We start from the raw sequence: 22,121 nt of genomic DNA, 5'->3' as shown, positions 1-22,121 counted from the left end.
AAGATCTCTGTTCCAGAATGGGATCTTCCCTAGAGATCTTCTCAGCTCATTTACATATTTGAAAAACGTGGATTTCTCAGGAACCATTTATTGGATTACAGATATAAAGGTATCATTTTGTTCAACTTTCTATGACCTGTATGTACATATGTGTCACCCCAGGCCTGGATGCCACAAATATTAAAGGCTGTGTCTGAGAGCAGGAGGGAGGTTCCCTGGTCAGGGACAATTAGCATGCAGCACCTCCTGTCCCAGGCCAGTAGGGGGAGCTGGCTGCCCCTATAAAAGCTGGAACTGGGGCAGGGTTAGGGAGACCAGAACCCACTTCTGAAGTGTCCAGAAGAGTTCTCAGAGAAGAGGGACAGGTCAGCAGCAGCTGAGGAGTCCGTGATGCAGAGGAGAAACTGCAAGCCAGGGACAGAGGCGACGAGAGCCGGTCCTGGCTGAGAGAAGCACACAACCGGACATTGGGGTCCGAGGCTGTCAGGGTTGCAAGCCCAGCAGCAGAGAACCAACCCGCGAGGGATTTCAGGTCTCTTGGCCTAAGAAGCCTGGAGGCTCCGCCACACAGAGGGACCAGTACAGCAAGGAGAAGCAAAAGGTACCCAAGGCCCAAGTCGCAAGCCATACAGGCAAAGTACATGGCCAGCTCAGGGACGTGGGCTATTACACCACGAAGAGGGGGATAGTCAGCAAGGGCAGAGAGAGAACGGTAGGCCTACACACTCACCCTGACCAGTGGGGCTCGCCCGAATGCTCTCAGATACCCAGGTCCACTCCTAACCGGTACTCCTGTTGGGTCAGTAATAACATCTGCAATAAAGACCCTGGACTGTTTGAAGCGGACTCTGAACTCTTACTATCGCAGCCGGCACTATCACCCCCAGCATTCACCTACACTGTCCTGAGGCTACACTCTTCCCGTGGGGAGTTATCCTACCCTTGTGCTGCACACGAACACCAGCCTCAGCGGTCTGCCTCGCAGCGGCGGTTATCTCTGACCGCAATCCATGGGTGGCGTAGTCGGACATTCCCAAATCTATAAATAGACTGCCACAACATTGGTCTGACCACCCAGAGCCACGGGATCGGGTTGCCACTACTACCCCCAGCATCACACAGAAGCCCGGTTCCGGGTGCCCCACGGCCCAGGGGGCGAGTCACATACAGATGGCTTGGGAGGGTTGTTCCTACTGACAAAATCCCTTTAAATGAATAGCAATCTTTGTACTGTACTGTACTGAGAAATATGTTGATGCTATATAATACACAATAATAAAAAGAAAGAAATGGAAAGGTAATTTCTTCATACAAAATCAGTAGACTCATCTTCTGCTATTACTTACAGTGGAACTCCATCATTGGAGAAGTGCAGTAATGCGGAATTTATATTCCGTCCTCTGCTATCAGCAGCAAACATAGGGCAGAGAGGCTGTGTTATGTGCTTAAGGCTATCACAGCCTCTTCTTTGCTTTCTGCATGTACCGTCCCTAAATTCTGCTTATTTTACCAGGTAAAGCAGTTTGTGAAGGGAGCAATTTAGGTAGTAGAAGTGCATTAAGAAATTGCTGATAATGCAAATTTCAAGGCTGAAACCGTAATTTAGCATAAAGCCATCATTTAGGTTTTATACTCCAGTGAAAAGGGTCATTTTCTTATTTATGTTTCCCTTTACAAACTTGCTGTTTTCTGCTTTCCTGCTGTTTTATTAATAAGCCAAAAATGCTATAAAACAATCCAAAAATGTGCTTTGCAAAAAAAAAAAAAAAGCTGCAGGGGATAGAATATTGAAGAAAACTATATCTGAAACCCACATAGAGCTTTGTGACCTACACAACAAAATGCACATGGTCATCTACAAAGGCCTAAAGGTGAGCAGTCATATTAGCCAAAAGTTTAGCGCAAAGGACAATTTAAACCAAAATGGCCATTAGTTGGATGAAATTTACCAATGAACGATGACCATCATCTTGAAAGAAGTTGGCTAAGAATCCTGCGTTGAGCAAGGGATGGACACGATGACCCTGGAGGTCTCTTCCAACTCTAACATTTTATCATTCTATACGTTTAAAATTTCTCTGATAATCTCTAGACCCAAACACAATCTTTACGTGAAAGAACATTCCCAAAAAGAATGTATAATGTATAACTTGTTTAAACGACAGTAGTAGTCAGCATGGACCAGAATCCGAGTAAATGTGCTCCCATCATTCAGTGAACAATTGTTGGTTCAACCATAAACCTCCTTCCATCCAGTGTGTATGGCCGCTTTTTGTTCCTCACGTTTAGTAATTCCTCGCTGTTTAGCTCATTGGCAAATCATGCGACTACAGAGCAAACTGGAAAAATTGAAGATGTTGACAGAAGGTTGCAATAATGAAATGTGAATTTGGAGCCGATATACAAAGAATGACTTAAAGACTGTTAAAGGCAGCATATATTCATGTATGATGCGTAACTTGTCAAATACGATCATGCAGTCTAATCTACTGTGTAATGTTCAATGTGACTTAGCCTTACAGTTTAGTCACATATGTGATTATCATCGATATAATGTCAGGCAGCTCTTTAAATGGCTTTCAGTGACAGATTCAACTTCACTCGGCAGGCGCAACTTATCTTGACATCTTGAAGTACAACAGTCATCCCTCTAATAATATTCTATCTATCTATGCAAAAAGTACAGAAGCTTCTGGCCCATGTGGAAAAAAGCAACATTTCCACCAAATTACACAAAGCCTTTGTCAAGCTTGACAAAGGCTCGGTGTACTTGAGCCAAAATTTTGCCTTTTTCCACATCGGCCTATAAAAGTCTGTACTCTTTACATTGAATGGTCTATAGAGTGCGCTGAACATTTTTTTTTATTTTCCTATGTAAGCTTGCTGTTGCGTTACAACCTGTGGACTGACACCATTTGCCATTTTTTGTTATGGCTGTACTATCTAATTTTCTGTCTATCTATCTATCTATTTATTATTATTATTATTATTATTTATTATTATAGCGCCATTCATTACATGGCACTTTACTTACATGTGAAAGGGATATACATAGCACAAACAATTACAATAAATTTTGAACAATACAACTCGACGATTGGTACAGGAGGAGCGAGGACCCTGCCCACGAGGGCTTACTATCTACAGGGATGGGTGAGGATACAGTAGGTGAGGGTAGAGCTGGTCGTGCAGCGGTATGGTGGAGTGAGGGTTACTGCAGGATGTAGGCTTGTCTGAAGAGGTGGGTCTTCAGGTTCCTTTTGAAGGTTTCCACGGTAGGCGAGAGTCTGATGTGTTGGGGTAGAGAGTTCCAGAATAGGGGGGATGCACGGGAGAAATCTTGTATACGATTGTGGGAAGAGGAGATAAGAGGGGAGTAGAGAAGGAGATCTTGTGAGGATCGGAGGTTGCGTGCAGGTAAGTACCGGGAGACTAGGTCACAGATGTATGGGAGAGACAGGTTGTGGATGGCTTTTGATGCCATGGTTAGGGTTTTGAACTGGATTCTCTGGGCAATGGGGAGCCAATGAAGGGATTGACAGAGGGGAGAAGCCGGGGAATAGCGTGGGGACAAGTGGATTAGTCGGGCAGCAGAGTTTAGGATAGATTGGAGGGGTGCAAGAGTGGTAGAAGGGAGGCCACAGAGCAAGAGGTTGCAGTAGTCAAGGCGGGAGATGATGAGGGCATGCACCAGTGTTTTTGCAGCTTCTTGGTTGAGGAATGTGCGGATCTAGGAGATGTTATTGATTTGGAGTCGGCAGGAAGTGGAAAGGGCTTGGATATGTGGTTTAAAGGAGAGATTAGAGTCCAGGATTACCCCGAGGCAGCAGGCTTGCAGGACTGGGGAGAATGGGCAGCTATTCACTTTGATGGATAGGTCAGTTGGTGGGGTTGAGCGAGACGGTGGAAAGATGATGAATTCAGTTTTGTCCATGTTAAGTTTTAGAAATCTGTCAGAGAAGAAGGATGACATAGCGGAGAGACATTGTGGGATTTTGGTTAGTAGGGAGGAGATATTGGGTCCAGAGAGGTAGATCTGTGTGTCATCAGCATAGAGGTGATACTGAAAGCCATGGGACTCTATGAGCTGTCCCAGGCCGAAGGTGTAGATGGAGAAGAGCAGGGGTTCTAGAACTGAATCTTGGGGGACACCGACAGATAGGGGCGAGATGAGGAGGTGGTGTGTGAGTGGGAGACACTGAATGTCCTGTCAGTTAAGTATGAGAAGATCCAAGATAGGGCCAAGTTTCTGATGCCAAGAGAAGAGAGAGTCTTCAGTAAGAGGGAATGGTCGACTGTGTCAAAGGCAGATGATATGTCCAGGAGGAGAAGGACAGAGTTGTGTCGCTTGGATTTGGCAGTTAGTAGGTCATTGTTGACTTTAGTCAGGGCAGTTTCAGTGGAGTGATGCGGTAGGAAGCCAGATTGGAGGGAGTCAAAGAGGGAGCAGGAGGAGAGGTCGGAGGATAGTTCAGAATGGACGTGTTGTTCCAGTAGTTTTGAGGCATAAGGGAGATGTGATATGGGGCGATAGCTAGACAGAGAGGATGGGTAAAGGAATGGCTTTTTGAGGATGGGTGTGATCGAGGCATGTTTGAAGCATGAGGGGAAGACACCAGTTGTTAGTGACAGGTTGAAAAGGTGGGTTAGGGTTGGGATGAAGACTGTGGTGAGGTTAGGGATGAGGTGGGAAGGAATTGGGTCAAGTTCGCAGGTGGTGAGGTGTGATTTGGAGAGTAAAGACGAGAGGTGATCGTCCGTAATGGAGGAGAAGCTGGTTTTGGAGGAGGATGGTTGAGTAGTTATGAGGAGGGGTTGTGGGGACTTTAGGAAAAGGCTTTGTCTGATGGAGTCAATCTTCTGCTTGAAGAACGAGGCAAAGTCTTCGGCTGAGATGAGAGGTGAGGGAGGAGGCGCTGGGGGATGGAGGAGAGAATTGAAAGTGTTGAATACCTGTTTAGGGTTGTGAGACAGGGTGGATATGAGAGATGAGAAGGATGTTTGTTTTGCTGTAGTGAGTGTGGACTTGAAGGTAGTAAGAGACTGTTTGAATGCGATGAAGTGCTCGTTGGAGTGGGATTTATCTATCTAAAACAATCAAAAAAGGTAGGTGGCACACAAGATTAAAGTTATCGAAGTGCAGGTAAACTTTTAATCAAGCCATGTGTGTGATGGCAACATTCCGGCTCCACAGAGCCTTTGTCAAGCTGTGGAGCTGAAACATTTCCATCACACACATGTCTTCATTAAAAGTTTACCTGCACTTTTGATAACTTTAATCCTGTGTGCCACATACCTTTTTTAATTTTTGTGTGGTGTGATTGTTGGACTGCAACCTGTAGGCTGGCACCACAAACTATTATTTGGAGCTCGTGTTGCTTTATCTTTTTTCCATCCATCCATCCATCCATCCACTCCATCCCATCCCATCCATGCATCTCCTCCATCCCATCATCCATCCATCCATCCCCTTCATTCCATCCATCCGTCCACTCCATCCCATCATCCATCTATCCATTCCCTTCATCCCATCCATCCATCCATGCCATCCCATCCATGCATCTCCTCCATCCCATCATCCATCCCCTTCATCCCATCCATCCGTCCACTCCATCCCACCATCCATTCCCTTCATCCCATCCATCTACTCCATCCCATCCCATCCATGGATCTCCCCCATCCCATCATCCATCCATCCCCTTCATCCCATCCATCCATCCACTCCATCCCATCCATGCATCTCCTTCATCCCATCATCCATCCATCCATCCCATTCATCCCATCCCATCCATCCATCCCCTCCATCCCATCATCCATCCCCTCCATCCCATCCATTCATTCCCTCCATCCCATCCATCCCCTCCATCCCATCCAACCATCCCCTCCATCTCATCCATCCATCCCCTCCATCTCATCCATTCATCCCCTCCATCCATCCATCAAAGCTATTTCGGAATTCCTATGGAAGCATACTGATTTTTTTCTGTTACATTTTGGATTGAAAAGAAAAAGGGTGGTATGCTTTTTCAGATGCTTAGGAAAGTATAGTACATGAGGCACCTAGCATACAAATCTGTACAGACTCTATGGGCTGCCATACAATCTGCAGTAACATAGTTCTGTGTACATAATACAAATGTAACAACCAAGTGCTCCATGTTTGTAAATATAAGAATTCAAACTTCCTTTCATATAATAGAGAAGAAATGCAACTTGGGGATCCAGGTATAATGCAAACTGTAACAGGACCGCTACTGACCATGTGCCAGTTATACCAATAATATTTATATCTTACTATGGGGCTGTAAGGTCTTTGAGCTGCTCCCTTCAAGCACCAAGACCTCCACTATAGCTATACCCCTGTAATAAGACACATTTATAAAGAACTGTTCTACCCCACACATTATTTATTAACATGCTACAGAAAGACAAGCTAAAATTGTCACACCACCTAGGATGAAACCACATGAAACACTCAACAAATGCAATATGTGAATAGAACCGTTACATTTAAACTCATCCGGTCTCTGCGTTTCGCTCAACCCCAAATGCTGCAAAAAATTGACCAGGAATTTCATACATTTCTCTTCTAGTGTCTATGATTTTCATAAATGGACTCATTGTCCCAATCTTCTGTTTTGTCTCACAGTGTAATAATAATTAATCTATATAAACATACACTGTGTATCCTCTGATGAAGCAATGTTTCCGAAAGCACTGGGCTCTGCCTTTATGATTTCATCGTGTACAGGCTCCGACATCCTGAGCACTCTGCAGGTCATCGATGTCAATATGATCTTTATATGGATAATTAGAAAGGAGCTGCAGGAATGTGCATGGATTCCATAATGTTCTGCATCAAATTCCTCAATCACATAAAGGATTGGAGTAAAGGGGTTACAGCTTTAGCATAATCCTTTGACGCTTCATGCAGAAAATCTCCCAGGATTACAAGCAGGTTTGGTCAACCATGCACATTAATAAGCAATTAGCACTGGAGCTGCAAATAAAATTTAACTCTTATCCTTGAGAACAGAAACTCCAAGGTTTAATGTAAATATGAATTGTAATTTGCGAGGAAATAGAAAATCTACTGACATTATGAAGGTAATTATGATGGAACTAGTAATACATGATTACGTGCAGTAAATATACTGTGGCCAGGTAACAAGTCAGACAGAGGAGAAAAATAACTTGTACCTGCCTTTCTTCACCGACATGTTTGGAAAACTTTCATACCAGTCAGAAAAAGTGTCAGAAAAAAATGTCTGGGACCCTCATAAACAGGGAGCTCATCAAGAACGTCATCAGGCCCAGCCTGTTATCTGTCATTACATAAGTGGGCACCACAAGTCCTCATTGTCTGTATATCCAAGTTGCAGTAATGGAACTTAAATGACAGGCAGTGGAAAGCAATCTAAATGGGATCTAAATTATTGTAAAAAGTTGCTTAGGATTACATGCAAACGCATTTTTAAAATCAAAATGTATTCCCAGAAAATACTTTCAAATGGGAATATTTTAAAGCATTTCTCCTATCAGGATTTTTATCATTTTAATATATTGCAGTCATCATATTATATAGCACTGTGTACTAACTGTTGCTCATTTTGCCTTTCTACCCAGCTAATTCTTCTCTTTTACATTAGCTCTATGATATCATGTGATTAATAACTGACTAGCTGAATCCTTCTAAGCTCTATGTAGAAACAGAAAGTCGCTGCATGAGTCATCAGTCACTGCAAAAGTCCCTGGCATGGGGGAGGAGTAGAGCAGCTAGGTCAGGAGTTGAAGAGGGGGATGATAAATGCAGGGACAAGAGCCTTCCTGTTTCTACAGAGAGCAGAGAAAAGAGAAGAATTAGCTGGGTAGAAAGTCAAATGAGCAATTGTAAGTACACAGTGCTATATAATATGATGATTGCAATATATTGAGAGAATAAAAACTCTTTAATGTTTTAAGACCTGTCAATTGTCATAAATAAGTAATGTTTTTTTAACTGTTGTAAATGCCGCTGTTCTCCTGCTGTTGTTTTTCTTTTGCTCCCGTGCCTCTCCGTTCCGGAGATATGGCCGCTGCATGATATTAGTCTTTTTAGACAAGTAGGCATGGTCATCAAGTCTTCTCTATGAGAGTCTTTTTTTAGGACCACGCCCAGTTGGCTAAAAGACTAGATTTACATACAAGAGAAGTAGAGGCAATATCTCAGGAATGTTGAGGAGCAGAAACAAAAAGTAAAAGTCAGATTCAGGAGAACAGCGGCATTTACACCAGCCAAAAAATGACATATTTATGGTAAGTGACAGGTCCTCTTTAATCTCCCCTAGGTTGTGCTGTGTGATTACCCTGTCTATAAATGTATCTAATGTAACTAATGTACTGATGTATAAGTGTTATTGTTCAAGAGTTTACTTCAAAAATTCTAATGAGGGAGATATTCCGTACTGCTTTACATTTATCAAATCAATCAAGGCAGGGTGCATGGAAAATATATATATTCTGTATGTGTCCGTGTGAGAATTTAATGCCTTGTCTGCTGGCTACTTTTACTGTGCAGAAACCTAAAAAGAACAGATGATGAAAGACTCTCGGCTAGGGCAGGAGAACTGATGGACACCTGCCGTGCCGCTTGCCATGTAGATTGCACTGTTTCTTAGCTACGGGAGCATGATTTGGTCTGTCTTTTACAGAAAGTTCAATAGTTTACAACGGGAAAACATTCTCTCAATAATTTCTGTTCTTATAGGCATATATAGCTGTGTTCACACTTCATTGAGGGTGTTTCTGACAGCAGATTGAAGGCAAGGCTGTCTTAGAACATTTTAAGGTAGGGCATGATTGGCTACAATAAGGAGCCTACCAGGTGGCCTTTGAAGAAAGTCAAGTGGTGCCAACAGGAGATGCAGTGGCATGACACTTCTCCAGTATGGTTGCCTTTCGTTCTCGAGATCAGCAGGGGTCACCTTGTTAGACATCTCACATTGATGGAATGCCATGAATGTTTGTTCAGAGTTGACCCCTTTAATTGATTAAGTAGTGACCTGATGATCTTTGTACTATCGATCTATGAAACTCTGGAAACTGCTTAGGTATGGATTTATGGAGTATTAGGACCTTCCACAGTCATTAACCAAAATTTGTCTTTCCCAAATGAGGTAGCAGTCATCAATAACTTAAAGGAAATCTTTAGCCAGCAAATAGCCTTTAGAAAAGTCTTTAGATGTACAGATACTAGAAATATTTACAACTCGCTAAGATGCTTAATTTAAGAAAGTCGGACCTATCTCAAGATATCAGAGTTGGTCCCAGAAGCTTATTTCTGGCTTGGGTCGAAACAGGAGAGAGTTTCCTTCCTGAGCCAGTGAGGTGTGTGAAGCAGACTGGCGGACTGTTCACTTCAATAGCTAAACCAGCCCTTTTCTTTGCACCCTCACCGTGACAAGGAAGAGGGCTGGCTTAGCTGATGAAATGAGCCAGTCAGCCAGCTCTCTGTGCACATTAACGGTCACGTTATGACACAGAAAGCTTTACCCTGTGTTGATCCCATGCCATAAGTTGAGCTGACATAACCTTGAATCATTGGTGATATATTGCAATTGGGGCACTGTTCTTAATGCAATTTCATTAGTGAGGTATATATTTCTGTTTTAAACACATCTAAAAGATATTTTTTTTCTAGCTGGCCAACTATTTTTACAAGTAAAAGGGTTGTCTACTATTTCGATACTGGTGACCTATTCGAAAGGCACCATACACATTAGATACATCATCGGAGTTTGCTGAATTCGTTGGGATAGGCTGACTATCTAATGTGTATGAGGTCCTCCAGATTAGGAGGAGAGAATGATCCATTCGTTGGATTTTCAATGGATAATCCTTTTGTACTTTCTTTAGATAAGATACTGCCAGAAGAGTGTGACAGGGGGAATCTCATGGAGAGTAAAAGAAGGATTGGTTGAACTAAGCATTCTTGTGTATAGGGGAATTGGGAGAGATAACTGTTGACCAAACTATCGGTGGTCAACAACTATTGTTTGGGAAACGGACAGTTTTAGGATAGGTCATTAATATCAGATCAGTGGGGTCCCACACCAGTGCCAGATTACAAATTAGGCACAATAGGCTCCAACCTATAAGTACCACGTCTTTTAGGGGTCCCGTGCAACAACTAAAAAATAATATTGATTTGATACTGAATAAAATATATAATTAGTGTGTCAACCAAGCTGGATGAAATTGGAGGCTAGCCAGACCACCGAAGGTCCGACCTTAACATTACAACTAGTTGTAGTGAAATGATCTTTTGGCTGTTGACGTGTATATTCGAGAATTCATGCGAAGTAGAGGAGGGGCATCTATGCGATCAAGTTTGGCAAATGGGTGATTGTACAGGACGAAGAGTGGGAGTGGAGGAGAGGGAAGTTCCTGTGAGTTCTCGCCGACTCTAGATCATAATAGAAAATTCATGAGTAGAAGCTTTGGGAACATGGATGAGTATATATAGGTAGGTCTTCACCGGAGATCAATTACATTTTCTTGGTTATAATGAAGGTTTTTTTGTTCTGTTTGATAACATTTCATTGGTGCATTAAAATTGTTATTAAATGTAAAAACATAATTAGGAAATAATTTGTTGGTTGTTGGTGGACAAGATTTCGACTGCCTAAGGACCTTCACAGGCACTGCCCAACACTCCCACCGATCAGATGTTATCAACCGGATGTAAAACTGTACAGAGTACTATTTAGTGACCATTTCCAAGAACTGTATAGATAATGTCATAGATAATTCATTACAAAGTAGACAGATGACGCAAACCAAGTGACCGAAGGGTGAGACAACATAAGTCAAGAAATGATATTGTTGTCATTGACAAGTTCTAGCTGCGGATTTCTCTACAAACGGCACAGAACAGTAAAGTCATTAACTAGATTTAAATATAGATGAGATGATGTTAACAAGTGATGGTATCTTAAGCTACAATTAAAAGATGGAGTAATTGAGGTGACGGATCAAGAGAATTCATTGCTATTTAAGGGGTAAACAAGCAGTTTTTTTTACATTGACGTTTAATTTTCCATTTTCTCACAGGGGATTATGTTTCTCTCACTACTGGAAAATCATAATTTAGAAAGCAGCAGATTGTAATACACCAGGGTTTCTGGGTGTCATCTCTCTTCATTCATGTTGGGGCCTTCATTTACAAGGCAACACATTTATGAGGAGGTCTCAAGTATTTTTATACCTTGGTAAATATACCTAGTTGTATGAATCTTCATTAAATTGACTGTCACAACATCATCAGCAGATATTGAAAAACTGTGAAAATTACCACCCACATTTCGATGGGGAATCAAGACCGAAATACGTCATGTTCCTCACTCCGACGGACTTCTAGATGAAGCCCTTGCTTTCTTTTCATGGTTTTATATTTGGAAGATCTGCGTGACAGACTGTGGTTCAATGACAGCATTAACGTGTTAATATATGTAGCGCGGTATAGGAAGAATAAAAATAACCCCGGAGTGAAAATTGGACCACTTAATTAACACTGTGCTAACTTTGTGAAGCGATTCCAGCCCAAATGTCTGAATTTCTTTTCACACTTCTCAGTCGGGGAATATTTAACTAGAGAGTTCCCATTTATGGGGTCTTTGTGCCTGTGATCCTATTTTTCTAGGCACGGACTGAAAGCGATGATGACCTCTTGGTCTTGGACGCTTTGGCAGTAATGCTGAGGTGCATGATAGTAAGGAAAATGTTTCCTTCATAAGTGTCAAATCCAATGGAGAAAAAAAATGCTATATTTCTTCATATATGAAATAAATTCCCTTTCAACTTACAACAAAGGGAAAGATTGAATAGAAGCACCGACAAAGAAATAAGCCTGGAGTTCATGTCACGGACAAGCCCCCTGGTGTCGTAGCCTCTATATTCTGCAGCTCAAGGACAGCGCTACATATAATGATTGTCCAGTTTTACTCACAAGGTAAAAACATATTAACATGTTGTGATTGTTTTATGGGTAATAGCATGCATTGGAATCATAGTGCTTATATGTTTCCCTAAAGCAGCGATCTCCAACCTCTCTTGCCTTAAGAGTCACATTCAGCTCTGGAAAATGTCCGCAAGCCACATCCAGAGTCTCCATTTACTGGTATAATTCAGCCAAAGAATCACATCGAGACCTTGTGGCCCCCTCCCTTATAGGCAGTATACATACACCTGGGGTTCCCACATTGCCCTATTCGGTATTCTTGTACCAAGCATTCCTTCCACTATTTTGCATCCGGCTTCAAGAACCTCTTTAACTAACTGGAAGTATCATCTTTTGTCAGCCTCAAATATTACCCTATTACTCCCACGGCCAGTACATGCGCATTCAGATCTGCTGCTTCTGAACAAGGATAGTCACAAAAGTCATCATGTGGATACTTGCTTTTCATAGTTGTTGGCTTGACCTGGTACTAATGCACCAACCTGGCAGACAGCCGTGAGCCACACATCATGGGCCCACAAGCTACACATCATGAGCCCACAAGCCACACATCATGGGTCCAGGAGCCACATATCATGGGCCCACAAGCCACACATCATGGGTCCAGGAGCCACATATCACGGGCCCATGAGCCAGACATCATGGGCTCACGAGCCACACATTATGAGCTCATGAGTCACATGTCATGGGCCCAGGAGCCACACATCATGGGTCTACTCGTTGCACTTCATGGGTCAAAAATCCACACATCAAGGGGCTCACGAGCCATACATCATGGGCCCACAAGCCACACATCAAGGGCCCAGGAGACACACATCATGGGCTCATGAGCCACACGTCATGAGCTCATGAGCCACACATCATGAGTCACATTTCACGAGCCACACGTCATGTGCCTACTAGTTGCACTTCATGGGTCCAAGATCCACACATCAAGGGGCTTACGAGCCATACATCATGAGCACATGAGCAACACACCATGGGCCCACGAGCTACACGTCATCAGCTCAAGAGCCACACATCATGGGTCCGTGAGCCACATATCATGGGCCCACGAGCCACACGTTATGAGTTCATGAGCCACACATCATGGGTCCGTGACCCACACATCATGGGTCCGTGAGCCACACATCATGAGTTCGTGAGCCACAGGTTGGGGACCCCTGACCTAAAGTAATATATATGCCTAGAAAGAGACAATATATGACATGGACCACAATATACAGGGCTGATTGATAATAGAAGGCTTTTGTTGTAAAAGATCACAAAGTCTTGATTCCATATATAAAGGGAATGATGGGGGCAACCTAAATACATATTTCAGATAAGTCCTATCTTTGATCATGTTATGGTCTAGAAAAAGTATTTTGGAATGGAGTATTAGCTTATCATATAAACCCAAACTGTGAGGGGGATTAGCACTGTTAACCCTGTGAATATCATACTGTAATTTGTGTAAAGCATCTGATTAAGGACTCCATATATAGGGTTGAGCCCTTGACATGTATGTGGTATATTGATTCAGTTTGGGAAATAATAGATATGTATTCATAAGTCCCACCTACAATAACCTTCTCCTGCTGTTTTTAAGATTAGTGACCTATTATGTATAGGCTGTTTTTGTTCAAGTTCACACCTACACATTATGTATCAAGTAGTGAAAAATTATCGTCTTCAGTAAGAAGGTGTGAAAATAGGAAAAATCAATTATGATGAATGTATATTTCTGCCTGCACTAGGTCACTTTTTATGGGCACTTTACGGGCACTTTATGTATGTTATATTTGTCATATTTGACTATTAAAGATTATCTTTCATAATAAATAGATAAAAGGGTTTTTTGTGTTAGTTGGTAAAAGGCTTTTGTTGCCCTCTATATACATTGAGTAATTTACGAGTCTTCCCCATTCTTCATTTTGCCTCAAAAATGTAAATCTTATGTATAAAATCCAACGATTATACTTCAATTTTGCATAAAAAACACTTTAGCCATAATTTCTTAATTCTCAGTGGATCGACCAGTCGATACCTTGAGATCCAAACTAACATATATCACAGTCTAGAAGACGCACACATCTGCACACGTGCAAACATGGACACAATATTTGTGATAAGGGATGGGAGGCAAGGACTGTTGACAACAGTGACCACTAGGATAACATATTTCCACACGTAACATACAAAATCTCACATTGCAACCCCACACAGGGAGGGCACATTTGCGCTCCCCCCTCCTACCTCTTTTCGCCCTGAGTGTTCTGGTTCTGTTGAGAGCCATTGGTTTGCAGGTCTGGGATATTGGCAAAGTCATCCTGCTCGGAGAGACCCAGCACCAAGGACAGCACCACCATGCGGCCTTCCCTGCCCACAGGTCAAAGGGGAGAGAAAAGAAGGAAGAAGAGAGACACAACATAGAGGCATCAGCAAAGTAAGAACACAGTCAATTGTGAAGATGAAGGACCGTCAGCCTTCATTCCTGAATGTGCAATAGGTTTAGTGAAGGGGAATATAAAAAAGTGGTTACACAAGTCATGCAGGAGGGAGATTTAATGAAAAACACGGAGCAGAATACAGTTCTCATTACATTTTATATTTGAGCAATTCTTGAACAGATGAATCATTATCTCGCATGACGGTTTGGAGAACACTTGGGTGAAATAACACCTCTCTAAGGGTTTCCGTTTCTATCTTACTCCTCAAATAAAATTCTCTAGATTTTCTAATTCTAATTTCACATCGCTATTTTTTGCATCTTCCTGTATTTCTAACCCTCTTCCCAATATCATATTTATTTAAGAATGTTGAGGGCAAGACAGTTTTGTTTTCTCAATCTTCCTTTTCCTTAGGAGAGCTAGATGTAAAAGTATATTAAATGTAAAAATGCCCCAGAACTTACATTATATTGATACTTGGGAAGAATAAAATAAGCCTTAGGCTTTCAGCAGCAAAACCTGATCTTTTGCCAAGAGGTTGCTCAGGATTTTTGTTGCTGTTTCCTTACTTTTTTTGGTGCGTTTTTTCAGCGTTTTTTTCACTGTTCTTTTGTCTCTGCAAAAAAAAAAGCAAAGAACAAAATCCTGAACAAAACAAAAACCATGATGTGTGGATGAGATTTCTGGAATCTCAGACTTTTCTGGTATTGCAAAACGCAGCTGAAAATTTGCATAAAAAATGCATCAAAAAACGCTGAAAAAACCATGATGTGTGAACATAGTTAGGGCCCAGTTAAGACAGGCTGACCATGGCCGTTAAATGATCACCGATCTGCTGCATGAAAGACAATTGGCTGTCATTTAATGGTCTGTTTAGACTGGCTGACCGCCCTTGAATGTGCACAGAATGATCGTTCATAAGATCGTTCTGTGCACTTAGAACATCATGTTCTTGGCAGAAAGTGTTCTGTTTATACAGGACAATGTGCTGCCAAAAACTATATTTTTTAAAGGTAATCTGTCTGTAGATTTTTGCTATGTAATCTGAGAGCACCATGATGTGGGTGCTGAGAGCCTCATTCCAGTGATGTGTCACTTTATTAGGTTGTGAATTTTTGTTTCAATACAATCAGTGTCTTATCAGCAGGAGATTACCACTACAGGACTAGGTGTCTTGTGCCTCCTAGTCCAATCACACCCCCAGCAGTGATTAGCAGCTTTCTGTCACTATACAATGTACAGAGGGAGCTGCCAATCAGTGGTGTGGGTGGGGTTACACAGGGCTCAGCACTCAGAGCTCTGCTAAATCTGCAACAGAGAAAACTGTGATTATATCACAACTGCGACACAAAGTAAACTAAGTGACACATCGCTGGAATCAGGGTCTCTGTCCCCACATCATGCTACTGTCAGATTACATAGCAAAAACCTGCTGAGAGATTCCCTTTAAGATGACCTCATCCTTAATTATTGGCCAGCTCTGATGTGCCCCTAGATGAGGCAAAATCAAATAAAATTGAATGTATTTAAGTTGGTATTTTTTGTGTATATTTAGACTAGATTTTTGCTTCATGATCAAAGTGTGACTCGATAGACTCCATCCAAATAATGGGGGGGACATGAATTTAAGCCATCATTGATTTTGCGAGCTCAAACATGAAAAATCTACGTCCTTTCACATCCATTATTTTTTACATTTTCCAAGGCCAATCATTTTGTGGCTATCTGTATATGGGCTAATGGTTGTGATATTTTTTCCATTACATTACTCACTCATCTCCTGCCTCATACATTCCTCTACTGTAAAGTCCTTCCCGATTCTGTTTCATTTCATCTTTCTTTCTTTTGTCCGGTCCATTTTCTTTGCTTCCTCTAACCTATCATTCTCCATGTTCCGTAGCTTTTATTCTTTGTTGTTTCTCGGTCCTTGTACCTAATCATAATACTAACCATGAATTATTTCCAGGCCAGAAATGAAACACTTTCCGAGTGTACAGCATACGACAATCACATATCACTGCAGGGGTTCCCATTAACATTGAATGGTAATGCATCAGGTGATATTTGACCCAGTTACATTTCTTCAGATTGCAATGAGGACATATAAGAAAGTTCTGATATAAGGGTAAAACATATCATTTCCAAGGTTGCATGCAGGAGCCCGATATATAACGGCACATTAGTCTTGGCGGCTCTTCAGCCTAACTCACCAACTTTCCCATTTACTACAGTATCAGGGTGGGGAATAACTAGGATGTCTGCAAATATCATCCACAGGGTAATGCCAGCAGCCTAACTATGATGTCACCTCTTAGTAGTAAAAGGGAAGCCATCACCTGAGTCATGCTGCCCAAATCACAGGCAGCATCAATCATATCCTGGCTCCAAGTTTACAGTCAGGTATATTTTATATACTTTAAAGATCTGGCCGAGGATTATAGGCCGGAGAGGAGACTAGTCCGGCAGTGCCTCCGGTCAGCTTCTCTATGCACCGCTCCACCACCTAAAGTGGCGCATTTCAGAGAAAAATATTCCTGGCTGCATTAGAGCAGCCCGGGTCTGATTCATGCTGGTCGTGGCCTGGGCACCATGAATCAGCTGACAGGTTCCTTGTCCCTTCCCTCAGCTCAGTATCAGTACTAGCCTTCATTTCAAGAGGGAGTCTACTTTAGACAATTCAATATTATAAGGAGGGTCCCCTGAAAAATAATCCAATCAGAATAAAAAAAGAATGCATTACGGACACCCTCAACGATCTGATATTGTCGGTGTAGGATCTAGGCAACAAGTGTTCAGTACCCCAACAGCACTATAGGGAAAATACAGCATCACATGAAACTTTTTTCTGTGATTTCTTTTCTTTTATTCATTTTCCATGGAACTGGAACACCACGTTCTGTAAATACTTATAACTAGCATCTCCTGGGAGTTTAAATAAGGCGTGGTACTGCCCAAAGCTGACAGTAGAGAGCTAATTACTAATCAATGTTACGTCACCCACTGTGAATAATGTTGCCAACATCGCATTAAGGCTGTGTGCCCACTATGCGTTTTTTAACCGTTTCCACAGCAGCAATTCCACTGCAGAAACGCTTAAAAAACGTTTGTTAGAAGATCGGCAATGTTCCCCAATGATAATCCGCATGTGCTGTGCACATGCTGTGGGAATTTCCGCTGCGGATTATCATTGTGGAAAAATCCGCAGCACTAGCAATTATTTTGCGGAATCGCGGCGTTTTCGTTGCCATTGACTTGCATTGAATCGCTTAATATCCGCATGACTACATGTGCATATGCAGATATTAAGCGATTCAATGTGCGGATGGTACCCGGATCTGGAGAAGAGGAGACTCTCTTCCAGAACCGGGTACCATGGTACCTGTAAAAAAAAGAATTAAAATAAAAAAATACATTATACTCACCTTTTGATGGCCCCCGGTCTTTTCTCCGCTGCGTCCGGTCTCTTGTACGGCGATGGTCTAAAAGGACCTGCCAAAACGTCATTTAGTCATGTGACGGGTCACGCGACCGCTGACGTCGGCGGTCGCGTGACCTGTCACATGACTAAATGACGTCATGGAAGATCCTTTCACACCACCGCGAGCCGTACAAGAGACCGGACGCAGCAGAGAAAAGACTGGGGGCCATCAGAAGGTGAGTATAATGTATTTTTTTTTATTTTTTACCATTTTTAATCTTTTTTTTCACCTATTAACTTGGTCACACTATATAAATCCATGCTGCTTGCATGGATTTACATAGTGTGACCAAATTGTCAAGCACTTTCCAAGTGATGCTAAAATCGCTTGGAAAGCGCTTGACAACCTGCATGCGGAAATGCATGTGAAGAACACTTCACATCCGCATGTCCCTGGCAGGAAAACGCATGTACAATCCGCATGTACAATCCGCATGTACAATCCGCATGTACAATCCGCATGCGTTCTTTTCTGCCAGGGAGATGCAGAAACGCTCAGGAAAAATCCGAAGCATTTCTGCATTGTGGGTACATAACCTAATGGCACTGCTGTGGGAAGTGTGTATTCATTATTTTTTATTTTAAATGGGGTCTTGAATTGATTAAGCTACTGGACAACTCCTTTAAGATATTGAAAAGATATTGCTAAAACAATCCAACAATGTCATTCTGGTGGAAGTCTGACCATTGTGACCACAGCTAACTGCTTGGATTGGCAATACTAGATGAAAGTGCTATGCCCCTTCAGCTCATCTTGACTTGGCTCTTTTTTTTAATGGAAAGCTATAATTACAAAATAACCTGTAGTTTAAATCAGGTGTTTTTATTAAAAGTATTTCAAAAAATTAATTTTGCCAATTTTTGGCAATAAATTTTTTCACCAAATCACAATCTGTATTAAAATATCCAAAATAGAAATCTTGCCATTTTCACGTTGGCCTCTGAGGCTTTTATAGACTCTTGTTTCAGGAAACAATACATGTACATAGCCAGAATAAACAGAACCTAACGCTATCTTTTGTGGGTAAGAGCTATGTTGGCAATACCACAACCCGCAAGAGCAGAATAATTATGCTGCTGTCACTGATCAGACCTCTACTGACCAGGTATTGTTGGCAGGAGGAAAAGGATATGTTCACACTGAGTCTTTTTCCACTGCTCAAACGAAGGGTGATAAAGTTTTAAACGCCAAATATTAAAAAAAAAAAAGTGTTCATTCTTCTGGTGTTTTCAGCTGGGACGACACTGAATACTTTTAATACAAGTCAATGAGAAGGCTACAAAGACTAAAAACGCTTGCATTTTCTTCATTGCTTAATAGAGTTCAAAAAAGTATGGAAAACTCAGAAGAAAACAGCTCAAGAAAAAAGCAGAAAAAAACAAACGCTAGCAAAAAACACTTCAAATTTACAAAATTCCAGAGAAAAAGTAGAATTTTTCAAATCATCTTCTGTGTGAAAAATGGATGTTTTGACAGCCAGAAAAAGACGTAATGTGAATATATCCCTAAAATATATACTAAATCCATTAAAAATACATTGTAGTCTAATCCATATTTTATGGTAAAAATTATCATCTTTTTTCATTTCAAGCCTGTGACTACCAAATGTAATTAAAACATAATCTTTTTATTCCCGTGATCTGTAATAATATACAGTGCATTGTGAAAGTATTTGGCCCCCTTGAACTTTTCTACCTTTTGCCACATTTCTGGCTTCAAACATAAAGATATAAAATTCAATTTTTTGGGGAAGAATCAACAACAAGTGGGACACAATCGTGACGTGGAACGAAATTTATTGGATATTTTAAACTTTTTTAACAAATTAAAAACTGAAAAGTGGGGCGTGCAATATTATTTGGCCCCTTTACTTTCAGTGCAGCAAACTCACTCCAGAAGTTCAGTGAGGATCTCTGAAGGATCCAATGTTGTCCTAAATGACTGGTAATGATAAATAGAATCCACCTGTGTGTAATCCAGTCTCCGTATAAATGCACCTGCTCTGTGATAGTCTCAGGGTTCTGTTTCAAGTGCAGAGAGCATCATGAAGACCAAGGAACACACCAGGCAGGTCCAAGATACTGTTGTGGCGAAGTTTAAAGCCGGATTTGGATACAAAAAGATTTCCCAAGTTTTAAACATCTCAAGGAGCACTGTGCAAGCGACCATATTGAAATGGAAGGAGTGTCAGACCACTGCAAATCTACCAAGACCTGGCCGTCCCTCTAAACTTTCATCACAAACAAGAAGACTGATCAGAGATGGAGCCAAAAGGCCCATGATCACTCTGTATGAACTGCAGAGATCTACAGCTGAGGTGGGAGAGTCTGTCCATAGCACAACAATCAGTCGTACACTGCACAAATCTGGCCTTTATGGAAGAGTGGCAAGAAGAAAGCCATTTCTCAAAGGTATCCATAAAAAGTCTCGTTTGACGTTTGCCACAAGCCACCTGGGAGACACACCAAACATGTGGAATAAGGTGGTCTGGTCAGATGAAACCAAAATCGAACTTTTTGGCCACAATGCAAAACGATATGTTTGGCGTAAAAGCAACACAGCTCATCACCCTCAAAACACCATCCCCACTGTCAAAAATGGTGGTGGCAGCATCATGGTTTGGGACTGCTTTTCTTCAGCAGGGACAGGGAAGATGGTTAAAATTGATGAGACGGAGCCAAATACAGGACCATTCTGGAAGAAAACCTGTTGGAGTCTGCAAAAGACCTGAGACTGAGACAGAGATTTTTCTTCCAACAAGACAATAATCCCAAACATAAAGCAAAATCTACAATGGAATGGTTCAAAAATAAACGTATCCAGGTGTTAGAATGGCCAAGTCAAAGTCCAGACCTGAATCCAATCGAGAATCTGTGGAAAGAGCTGAAAACGGCTGTTCACAAACGCCCTCCATCCAACCTCAATGAGCTCAAGCTGTTTTGCAGGGAAGAATGGGCAAGAATTTCAGCCTCTCGATGTGCAAAACTGATAGAGACATACCCCAAGCGACTTGCAGCAGTAATCTCAGCAAAAGGTGGCGCTACAAAGTATTAACTCAAGGGGGCCGAATAATATTGCACGCCCCACTTTTCAGTTTTTAATTTGTTAAAAAAGTTTAAAATATCCAATAAATTTCGTTCCACTTCACGATTGTGTCCCACTTGTTGTTGATTCTTCCCCCAAAAATTTGAATTTTATATCTTTATGTTTGAAGCCAGAAATGTGGCAAAAGGTAGAAAAATTCAAGGGGGCCAAATACTTTCACAATGCACTGTATGCACAATTAAAGCCTATTGTATCTCCATATGTTCCATTATGTCTCCCTGAAGACCTCCTCTTGGTAGTCAGAAAATAATTAAAAGCTGCAATATTCGGAATGTTTTCTTGTCATTTTGCTTTTTATATATCCTGAAGCTACAAAAAAAAATCATTTTTTTTCTTTATATACTTCTATATGTTTTTTGTATTAAAAAAGTAAAATAGAATATAATGGATGTTGATGGATCCTATTCATTACATGACCACTGCAGTCAATCACTGGGTTCAGCAGTGATTCTAATCTAGATGGCACCAGACCACTTAGTCCAGTGATTGTCTGCAGAAGTCACATGATGTCACTGCTGCAGCCATATCAAGAAAGTTGATAAGTTGATTAAAGCCAATGCAGCAGGGTCGGTCCGCGAGTACAGCTGTCTGTGTTTTTTTTTCAGTACAGGAAGCTAATGGAATAAAAATATAAAAAATAAACTGGACATCCCCTTTAAGGCATTAAAGTTATATTTAAAATATTGAAAAAGGAACATCAGAATAAGGTAATGGATTGAAGAAAGTGAAAACTGGTCTAGCTATTGTATTGAGGAAAATCTTTACATCTATTGCAACTTAAGTTTGAATTGATTACTTTTTTGTTTATATGGCTGGAATCACACCTTAAAGGAAATATGTCAGCAGGTTTTTGCTATGGAATCTGAGAGCAGCATGATTAAGGGACTGAGACCCTGATTCCAGCGATGTGTCACTTACCGCAATGCTTGGTGCAGTTTTGATATAATCTCTGTGTTCTCCGCTGCAGATCTAGCAGTTCTCTGAATGCTGAACTGGGTATAACTCCGCCCACACCACTGATTGGCCGTTTACTGTGACCACTGTACATTATCAGCAAGTGATAACCTCCTGCTGATAAAACACTGATTGTACTAAAACTACAGCAAG

The 22,121-nt window shown here is 41.5% G+C and overlaps 1 protein-coding gene across 7 annotated transcripts in view; it reads right to left on the bottom strand.

The window, feature by feature from the left end:
- LOC141191427 (synaptotagmin-7) overlaps window positions 1-22,121 on the bottom strand; it is a 691,596-nt gene that overhangs the window by 187,495 nt on the left and 481,980 nt on the right. For 5 of the 7 annotated variants that reach the window (XM_073661312.1, XM_073661311.1, XM_073661314.1 and 2 more), the window contains one exon: window positions 14,237-14,359. The exons of the other annotated variants lie outside the window; for them this stretch is intronic. In XM_073661312.1, the coding sequence (XP_073517413.1) occupies window positions 14,237-14,359 (123 nt within the window). The remainder of the gene's footprint in view (window positions 1-14,236; window positions 14,360-22,121) is intronic. 7 annotated transcript variants of the gene reach the window in all.

This window comes from Phyllobates terribilis, unplaced genomic scaffold (assembly GCF_046119375.1).
Source record: "Phyllobates terribilis strain yellow unplaced genomic scaffold, ASM4611937v1 Scaffold_41__1_contigs__length_11206878, whole genome shotgun sequence".
Lineage (NCBI taxonomy): Eukaryota > Metazoa > Chordata > Amphibia > Anura > Dendrobatidae > Phyllobates > Phyllobates terribilis.
Note: the sequence above shows the minus strand (reverse complement) of the source record. Positions and strands in the feature narration are given on the sequence as shown.